The sequence below is a fragment of the Nicotiana tabacum genome, chromosome 17 (genome assembly GCF_000715075.1).
Source record: "Nicotiana tabacum cultivar K326 chromosome 17, ASM71507v2, whole genome shotgun sequence".
Lineage (NCBI taxonomy): Eukaryota > Viridiplantae > Streptophyta > Magnoliopsida > Solanales > Solanaceae > Nicotiana > Nicotiana tabacum.
In genome coordinates this window covers 90,135,932-90,146,381 of record NC_134096.1, presented here as the reverse complement: position 1 = coordinate 90,146,381, position 10,450 = coordinate 90,135,932, and the positions used below count along the sequence as shown (strand labels likewise).

Sequence of the window (10,450 nt, the reverse complement as noted above, 5' to 3'; positions counted from 1 at the left end):
GGTTTCAGCTTTTTCACTTGCTAGCCTTTATTATTATTTTTAGGCTATGACTAGTAAAGGGCTATTTTGTGGCTATTAGGTGATATAAGTTTGGCCCTAGTGGCTACAAATGAACTTCACTCTTTTAAAAAGTGGGTCATGGGTCGGGTATAGATATTTTGGGTCATGGGGTGGGCTAATAAGTGGATGTGGGGTGGGTTTTCATTTAAGCTAATAGAAAATTGACATATAATAAGTAATAAAACTTTTTCTTAATCAAATTAGGGCTATTAGTTTACAGGGTATGACCGGGTCAGAAAGTTTACGTTAGGGGCATTTTTTACAAAATAGTTGGACGAGGAGTATTTTAAACCAAAGCGAATAGGTTAGAGACAGTTTTGGCCCTTTTCGATACGATTTTTGATGTACAAATGCAATATTTTAGTTTATTGATCATTATAGGTTAGGAAAAGTATCAATTAATCTGTGGCTCTATAAAGAAAGTTACTTTAAGCATTTCAAATTTTCACACCGTTTAAATTTTATTCTATGTACTTGGAGAAATTCTTGCAACAAAAAAATTAAACTGAAAGCATGTTCAGTATTCATATCTACATTTATGTTTAGGAATTAGGATCAATTAAAAAGTGGTAAAAAAGGAAAAAGAATCAAGTGGCTGAATTATGTAACAGGAGATAGAGAAAAAATTTTATATGTTAAAATTTTCCAATTGTCTAAGTAGTTTGTAATGGCTAATTTTGGGTGCTAATTGACACATAAGCCCTTCAGTTTTTATTTTTAATGTTGACTTGTTGTGTACTCATTAGGTTTCAATGGTGCCTTTTTTCACCTTTGGTCACTTATTTGTTGACTTATGCATGTGTACTATAACGGTGTATAACAGTGTACAATTTACGAATATTGAGTAGAAAAAGTAAATAGTAAATTCAGCCGATTATTTATGTAAGGATCACAATTATATGTATAATAGCAGCCAGCGAATATATAATATATGCATAATTCATGTATAATATGTGTATAACTATATATACTTTATGTATACCCTAGGATTACTGACTGAAAAAAGTAAATAGTGGGCTATTCGTGTAAAGATCCCAAAAATATGTTATTTGATGGACATGATATAGATATTTTTTTATCCACATGTGTGTTTACACCTAATTAAATAATTGAACTTAAGAATCAACAAATCATGAAAATGCATGTTAATGTGGACAAGTAAATAAATGAAAGCCCACGCATTTACACAAATGGAGAATGTAAGCTGTATTCAGTGGCGTAGCCACGTACATGGAATGGTTGTCAGTTGAACACATTTCACCGAAAAATCATAATGTGTATATAAAAAATCACCGCGTATATAAATTAAACGTTACTTTGATAAATGATATACAAATATACAAAGCATGTTGATGTCCCCTGTTTTCTTTGTGAATTAGGACTGCTTGTTTATGTGTACTGCTTTCTTAGACATAGGATCTAAGGTTGAAGCATGATAAAAATTTATTTACACTTAGGGTTTACATTAATCTAATAAATACTTGACACATATTTTCACAATTATTATTATTATTATCAATAAATCAAAGTTAATTCATATACATTTTCACCTTAATTTAACACTTACTATAGTAGATTAGCATAAATTGTTGTAGTGCAGGTAAGTTTTTACCGGCAGGATCCTTTGACCACTTCAATCAACTTACTTGGATATCTTTAACTTGATATAGATTTGGTGTTGACAAGTTCATCTTAAGAGTCTCCTACCGTCCCTGGTTTCTGTTTCTTACGTAGGGGAATGGGCTTGAAGTCTAAGTTCTTGTATTCTTGACATTTATTAATCAAGAAAGACACGCAGCATCCATTAGTTGAATTTTTTGACTTGTTGAGTATGTTATAGCAGAATGGAGGAGGAAAGGAACAATCAGATTTCCATGTAACTAGTTTTGAGATTGAGGTGATACCACATTGGATGAGTGTAATACCAAGAATCGTTGAGAACGATAAAATACTAAAGTACATATCGAATTACTAGAATAGAGATTTGGATTACCTTCGTAGAGATTGAATTAACTCAGTAGAGATTGGATTATTCGCACAAAAGTCTTCCTACAAGGGATGCTAGACGAACTTAATTGGTAAATCTTGGCTTAAAAGACTAAAGATTGAATCCAAAGTCTAGAATGCCTACGATATCTTAGATGATTTATTAGAAAGAAAGAGAGAAATTGAGACACCCTAAGATGCCATTTGACAATGATTTCGATATCAATATGATATTAACCATAACTTTACACATGAAGAAAACCTATACTGTAAAAGGTTTAAGCCAAAACACACCAACGCAGTATCTAGCCAGAAATTTCTTTCCGATAATAAAACATACTCCACTTCTATATAAGAAATTTAATCAGTTTCCTCTCGTTTGGCATAATCGTCGCCATTTTCTTGGACTTGAATAATGATACAAACTTCTCCTTACCAAGAAGGAGATGCCTAATTGTAAAATTTGTAGGTCTTGGCTTGTACTATGATGGATCTCAAACCACCAATTGGTGCTAAAACCATCAATAAAACTCCAAAAATTATGCAAATCTGTCATAAAAAGAACATAGTAATTGTCATTTTCAAGTGTATAAAAGGCAAAATCACAAAATTGAAACTACCAACGGCAGATTAATTAAGTTGCACCATACCCAATTAGCAATCCAAGAGAGACTCCATCTCCTTGGCTTGTAGATTGCAAGCCACATAATGCAAGGGAGCTGAAGAAACAAAAAACAAAGTTTCCCAATAAGACATCTGAAATCTACACTACAAAGAGATTGGAAAAAATCTTTTGTAAATTACGTACAAAATATGTTGTTGGTGCAAAAGCAAATCCTCCAAAAAATCCAAGAAGCCCCCCGAAGAAAGGGAAGGTGATTCCAACAAACATTGTGAAAGCTGCAATAAGTCCAAAGGCATTAATATAAGTTCTAAGTACTTAAAATTTTTATAGTAAATGAAGGCAAGTAACATACCAACATAAATGTTTCTGGTAACAAATCGCAGGTACCAAGTAGGGCTGAACCTAAGTTTCTTAACAAGCACAGTCTCGAGCATGTCAAACACTGGCATTGCATAGATCTACAACATCATAAGATAAACAAAAACATTTTGTTAGGTAAAGGTGTACTCGTGCAACTAAACATAACTGAAACTTTCCGACTCAGATCAGAACATTGATCATACCTGATAGCTCCCAATAACGTGAACGACGACAAACATGTTAGCCATGGCAATTAGCCATGTAGGTTTGTTCAAAGACACGAGAATGTTGTCTTCTACAGAATTCCCAAACATCCAATAGCCAATAAAAGCAACAGGGAAGTAACAGAGAGCCACAACTATGTAAGCAACAACAACTCCTCTCCACATAGGTATTTTCGAAGGTTTCTCAGGTGTTGAAGGGATCGTAGCTTGAATCTCCAAAACCACGTTATGACCCGCATATGCAAAAGCCACTTCTCCCAATCCACTCAGAAAGTTGAAAACAGTTCCTGACGTGCTGTGAGCCTTGTACCCGTAATCTACATCCGGTTGTACACCCTTCTTTACTGATGCCCCCCAAGCAATTGTAGAATAACTTCATCGTCCGACACAAAAAAAAACACGTTAATAAAAGTATCAACATTTAAAGAAGTGAACAAATAAGCGAATTTCTAACTTATTTTAGTAGCTTTTATGTAGGGCCTTTTGTCTATTGGCAGGGGCGAAGCCACCTTTTGCTAATGATCACCCTTCGTCGAAATATTATGAAAAATTACACTATGTATATAAGTAAAATATTAATTTTTAGATGTATAAAACATATATTGACACCCTTTGCTGGGATTTTTTTTTTTACTTCTTTAAAGTCTGAACAACCTTGGAAAAAATTTCTGGATTCCCCACTGCCTATTTGGTTTAGTCGAATCTTATTCTAGAGGAGGTCAGTGGGTTCACCGTTTATTTTTCCTACCCAATATACATAAAATATACATTGATCATACATGGTTATACACATATTATACCTATCTTATACATGATTGAAATGTTAATGAAAAAAAGAAGAAGAAGAAACAGTAAGCTAAAGATAAATTTCTATACCTTAGGGACATTACTGCAGCTGCCAAAGAGACACCAGATATGGAATTGAAATTGGGAAGATGGGAGAGCACAAAATGAACAGAGGCAAAGATCATGATGAAGTAGGAAAGTTTAATATCTTTGGTGCAATGGATATTGTCTTCGTTTTTTGTGCAAACCAATTCGTGGACCTTCATTAGTGATCTTCCTCCGGTTACCATATAAACAATGTCAACACCAACTTCAACAATTAATTGTTGTGGCACAACAATCCATAGGCCAAGTTTTTCTCCAAAAGCATGTTGTCCCAATTCATGATATCTATCGAAACGTTTCCCCGGAACCATTTCGTGCATCTCAACCATTTGCCATAGTGTGTACAAAGTAATAATCCAAGATACTACCATCACTGTTACACCAGGTCCCCTGAAATTACAGTACTGTCAGTGTATATAACTTAAATCCAATGTTGATATCGTCAAGCAATGTTGGTAACTTTTAAATGTTAAAAAAGATAAAAAGAGAGTATTGTACCATCCAAGCTCTGCCATGGCATAAGGAAGACTGAGAACGCCAGCTCCAACCATAGCAGTAACATTGTGAAATGCGGAATACCACCATTTCGCATTCCTAGAGGAAGTAATAGGGAGCCACGCATCGATTGCCTTCTCTTCTGCAGTTCTTGTATCGACCTGTCATTTGATTATAGTTCCAATTCTAAGTTGAATTTTACAAAGATTTGAACATAAAGCTGAAGACGATAAACACAGTGCAGTAGCACACCAAAAAATATAGTAAAAAATATGGCAAGTAATTTACTACAATCAGTTAATTACACTATTGCGTATCAATTTATTTTTACATTGTCTGTGCATATAACTTAAGTTTGAAAAGTAATTGCTTTAAACAATAAATGCAATGAGAAAGAAACTTCCCAAGACTTCATAGGTATGTAGTTTGCAGACTGCAGAGCCACTCAAAGGATATTTTCGTGATATTCAAACCTAAGTAACAGATAACTTTGTTTCAGTTTTTCCTATTCCATTTTTTAAACCATTTTTTCATCTAAGAAAAAATAAATAAAAATTTCCCCAATTCTGATTGTTGCAAATGGATACAGATGCAAAGCAACGTGAAATTCGGCTTAACATTCTGGAAAAAGACAAACGGATTTTAAATCCATAATCCATGTGACCCACTAGTAATAAACTAATAGTGCTTCTTATTAGCAGTTTGTATAGTATGGAAAGTCAACTGAAAAGTTGAAATGATTTGCTTATCGCACGTCTCTACCAATTTGCCGTGTATTTAACGTCGTTATTAATTTTTTTTTTTTGAAGTACCCTACTCATCTAACGTGATGTACACACATGCACGTCAACCATTTAACACATAGCTTAAACTTAATTTAAAGGTCGAAATTAAATCACCATATTTGAAGGAAAAAAAAAATAGAAATGATATAAGTTTGACTGGTTCAAAATTGATTCTAGACCACCAAACAAACAAGAAAAAGGTAGGAAAGTTCACATTTTTCTCATTAACCAAAGCATCTTTATTTCGTAACCCGAACAGAGAAAAAGCTGGAAACAATAAATGAACACAGAAATTAGAGACAGGTTTACTTCAAGATCTAAAAAAACTCAACCAAGTTTTTCAAATATTTAGCAAATCTCAAACAATATTTATGTAAATTCTTGATATCCACGTCATATAAATTTTTATATAAGATTTTTTTATCTATCAAATAAACTAAATGATATATAACTACATGTAACTCGATCATGTCCAAAATGTAGGAAGAATAATCAAAAATAAGGAAAGCTAACAGGTAAAATATACTTAAGTATAAAAATGTATATAAGTTAAATTCGTACATGTTTTGCAGAGAGACACAGAGAAAATTAAAGAGAGAGACTTACCTTGTCATTGTTGTAGTTGGGATCTGAGGGAGCTTGAGTTCCCATGGCTACAGGTTGTGGAATTGTGATTGTAGAAATTAAACTTCCCAAAATTTAAAAAGGGAAGAAACCGAGGAGACGAAGGGGACAGAAAACTGAAGACTATAGAATGAAAAACGGAACACTACGAAAAATATCGAAGCTGTGTGTCTTATATAAACAAAACTGCATATACTCTTAGCTGTCAAAATTATTATGAATTCTCAGTCGTTAGCTGGTTTCGAGTATTTAAAATGGGGAAAATAAATCCAGATAGGAGGACCTGCTATATATAAATTAACAAGTAGAGATTGAAGGTGACGTTTTTGTTTGACTTTGAATTTTAGAAAAAAATACTAGTAGTCATTAACGAAGGCGATGAATTTGATACTACTATATACTACAAGTTGCCATCAGTCTCTTTGCTATTTGCTTATACTAACTATTTTGACTCAAGAGTTGTTTTCTGTATAAGTCTCCTACGAAAATTCCACGAACTTTGCATTACTCATTTTATTCTCCGGCCTGCAACTATTTGTTACAAGTTGTATCATATAATGTTTTGTATGTTACAAAAAATATATTCATACTAACTCAATTAATTATTGCCTTTACAATATACAGGTGATTCCGTGATAATGAAGGAGAAATTCCTGCGTTCATACTCAATTTAATAAATAACTGAGATATACACAACAAGCCTAAAAATTTATTTTTAATATGCAAAATACTTTCAAAATAGAATATATATATATATATATATATATATATATATATATATATATATATATATACAAAATCGGACCTGTATTAGTCTCCAATTTCTTAATTACATGTCACGACCTAAAATTTCTCCGAGTAAGTCATGATGACACTTAGTATCTAAAATTAGGTAATCCTAACACATGCTGGGCACTAATGGAATTTAACTAACTTAACTACAATAAATTAAATAATTTCCGTAACAACATAGTCAAACCAACAACAAACAACAACAACATACCCAGTATTATCCCACACCGTGGGGTCTGGGAACATAGTCAAATCAACCTCAGTTAAAAAATTCCAAAACCAGTAGTACAAGTCACAAGCCTTCTAAGGGTAAATATAAATAAGGAGTACATTATTGTTCCGGAATAATAGGAGACAATGAAAATAAAATACAACAGAAAGTGACTTCGGGGCCAGTGAACGTCGAACAAGTATACCTCGAAGTCTCCAACAATGCAGACATAGGTCTCCAACCAACTCAATCATAAGTACCTGGATCTGCACAAAAATGTGCAGAAGCGTAGCATGAGTACACCACAGCGGTACCAAGTAAGTATCAAGCCTAACCTCGGTAAAGTAGTTACGAGGCCAGGTCAAGATACCTACCGGACATGATAAAACCTGTGCAGGATATGACGTAAAACTAACAAGGAAGGAATATCAATATAAGGCCAAAAACATAAAGATTTCAAATCACCATCCATAATGAAAATAAGGGGAACATGAATGGCAACGAGAACAACCAAGTAATTAAGCAACAACATAGTCGGGGTATAGATGAAATATGAATGTGTTCAAGTAAGGGCAACCGATGACAACTCAGTCAATCAAATCATTCTAAATGCACAAATTTCAATAAGAATTACCTCGTGTATTACAGCTTGTAATCTCAGATTTTTAGTCACAACTTCCAAGCCTTACACACATGGCAATTTGTGCCCATATTTTTTCGAATCACTTTCGCACGGCAAAATTCACGTGCTACCATGTATCTTGTGCCCGTATCAAATACTACTTTTAAATATTTATGAGATTTAATCGCATACATTAAAGCACAATAACACCTAGTAATAAGTAGGAAATCAATTGAGAAAAATGAGTTTATTTTTTTTGAAATCATTTGTGTGAAGGAAATAATATTTTCAATTAAAATAAAGCATTGGGTAAGATACTCATTGAATATAGAATTTATTAAATTAAAACATAATAACAATTCATTTTCAAGTAAGGTAGAAACATCAGATTGGGTAAGGAGATTAAGTTGAGAAATCGATTAATGTGAAAATGGCGACTATTAAAAATAGTAAGGTATCGAATGAAACAACGAGTTTTAACCTAAGAGCCACATAAGGTAAGTATGTTATTAAATTCTTTTATTTAAAACTGTTATGTTACTAACAACTCAGCAAGACATGAGATAATGACTCAGCGTAATAAATTCATCTTAAAAATTTAATTCATCAAAATAATAGTAATACGAAAAGAAATCAGGAAATGACGCCAAGGCGGTAAATCAATGAAAATAGCACAATCCTCAAAAATCAGTAAAAACCAGAAATACCAATCATCAGAATCTCATACGAAAGAACTGAAACCAACACAATACAACAAGGAATACAAAACACATAAAATATTGCGACGTGCAACCCGATCCCACCGTACATCACTATCCACCCTTATTCCACCATGTAAATATCAATAATAATAAATAAATATATGTTGCAGCGCGCAACCCTATCCCACCATATCATCAGAGTCAATATCATAATTCACCCTTATTTCACCATATTAATTCTCCCTTATTTCACATGTTGCGGCATGCAACCCGCTCCCATCGTACAATATCAATATCACAATATAAATGTCCTCCCTTATTTCACTTGTTGCGGCATGCAACCTGATCCACCATAATTTAAATCAACAACAACAATTCAATAACTCAATTTACAGGAATTTCTACAATCAAGGGTTTGTGTACACGACAATAAAGGAACCACGTAAAATCAAAGGAATACAACAAACTTTACAAAAATGACAAGACAAGTAAAGTACGTGATAACTAAGGTGTACAATCACAACAATTATGGCAGGTAGCAGATAAGCACAGAGTCATAGAATTAACTCAAAAATTAAGAGGCCGTGATACAATAAGGAAGGCAGCATCTTCAACTAAAGCATAAGAATGCAAAATATCAAGTAAAGGTATGTAAAGTATATAGATACTCGAAAGCCGGTCAATTACCACATATAGGTTGGGTACCCACTTATCACCTTGCGTACATGGCTTTCACATAACACAAATAACACAATTATCTCAAATCATAAGGGGTAGTCCCCCCCCCCCTCCCCCCCCAAAAAAAAAAATTAGGCCGATACTCTAAAATGGCCTTCTCGCGTGAAATGGCCTCCGGACGGATCAAATCTAGCTAAAATAATATCATAAAATAATTAAAATTCATAGGAAATAATTTCGGATAATAAAACGTCGACTTTTAATTTTATACTAAAAAGTCAACCCCGGACCCGCATCTCGGAACCCGATAAAAATTCACGAAATTCAAACACTCATTCTGATACGAGTCCAGCCATATCAAATTTATTAAATTTTGATATCGGATCACCTTTCAAATCTTCATTTTACATCTTTGAAAGGTTTAACATTTTTTTCTCAATTTCTTCCATTACATTCACAAATAAATGATGAATATAACCATGAAATCATTAAATATAATTACTTTCGAATATAGTACACTTAACCAAATCAAACTCGTGAAGAACTCCTCCAGAATCGCCCAAAATCGAGCTCCAAAATCCAATAATGAACAAAAATACTTAACCTTCGAATATATGTTCTGCCCAGCACTGTTCGTCTTTGCAAATAGTAGGTCGCGTCTGCGGCAATTTTCTTGCTTATGCGAAAACAGCTTGGCCTAGCAACCCTTGCACCTGCGGAAAAATTTCACTTTTACGACGTTGGAGGTGCGAGGCTATTTCCCGCTTATGTGTAACCTTCCGCTCATGCGTTTTCATTCATCGCACCTACGATGTCGTAGGTGCGCACAATTGCTCGCTTCTGCGAGCTTTACCCTTGCAGTCCACTTTTGCTTCTGTGACCAGTATGCCGCATCTGCGACCAACCCTTCGCAGATGCGGACACACCAGAATAGGCGTGCCGAGCCTTAGCCAAAATGATCCCATCGATCCGAACCTCGTCCAAAACTCACGCGAGCTACTTGGGATCCCGTTTGAATATACCAACAAGTTCCGTAACATAACACATACCTACTCGAAGCCTCAAATCACAGCAAATAACGTGAAATTATGAATTGCACTTCGAATCGAACTTATGAATTTTTAAATCTTTCAACTTCTATAATTTGCGCTGAAACATATCAAATTGATTCGGAATAACCTCAAATTTTGCACACAAGTCATAAATGACATAACGAAGCTATTCAAATTTTCGGAATTAAAATCCGAGCCTGATATCATCAAAGTCAACTCCCGGTCAAACTTATGAATATATCAAAATTTCAACTTTCTAATTTTCGCCAAAATGCTTCAAATTAACCTACGGACCTCCAAATTCAAATATAGACGCACGCCTAAGTCTGAAATCACCATGCAAA

The 10,450-nt window shown here is 34.0% G+C and overlaps 1 protein-coding gene across 1 annotated transcript; it reads right to left on the bottom strand.

The window, feature by feature from the left end:
- Positions 1–2,228: 2,228 nt before the first annotated feature.
- LOC107831531 (lysine histidine transporter 1) lies at positions 2,229–6,415 on the bottom strand. The gene is made up of 8 exons (XM_016659303.2): positions 6,033–6,415; positions 4,645–4,802; positions 4,132–4,536; positions 3,235–3,628; positions 3,024–3,129; positions 2,855–2,946; positions 2,697–2,765; positions 2,229–2,595 (listed from the first exon to the last, which is right to left on the bottom strand). The coding sequence occupies exons 1-8, from the start codon at positions 6,075–6,077 to the stop codon at positions 2,497–2,499; spliced, it is 1,368 nt and encodes a 455-aa protein (XP_016514789.1). The 5' UTR covers positions 6,078–6,415; the 3' UTR covers positions 2,229–2,496.
- Between the last annotated feature and the right edge of the window lie 4,035 nt (positions 6,416–10,450).

What these genes read in the sequence shown, in the direction of transcription:
- LOC107831531 (XM_016659303.2), bottom strand. Translation starts at nt 6,077, where the DNA reads ATGGGAACTCAAGCTCCCTCAGATCCCAACTACAACAATGACAAG. An exon ending in GCTGCAGTAATGTCCCTAAG is followed by an intron (nt 3,629 to 4,131) that starts GTATAGAAATTT and finishes CGGACGATGAAG; the next exon opens with TTATTCTACAATTGCTTGGG. An exon ending in TACCAGAAACATTTATGTTG is followed by an intron (nt 2,947 to 3,023) that starts GTATGTTACTTG and finishes GACTTATTGCAG; the next exon opens with CTTTCACAATGTTTGTTGGA.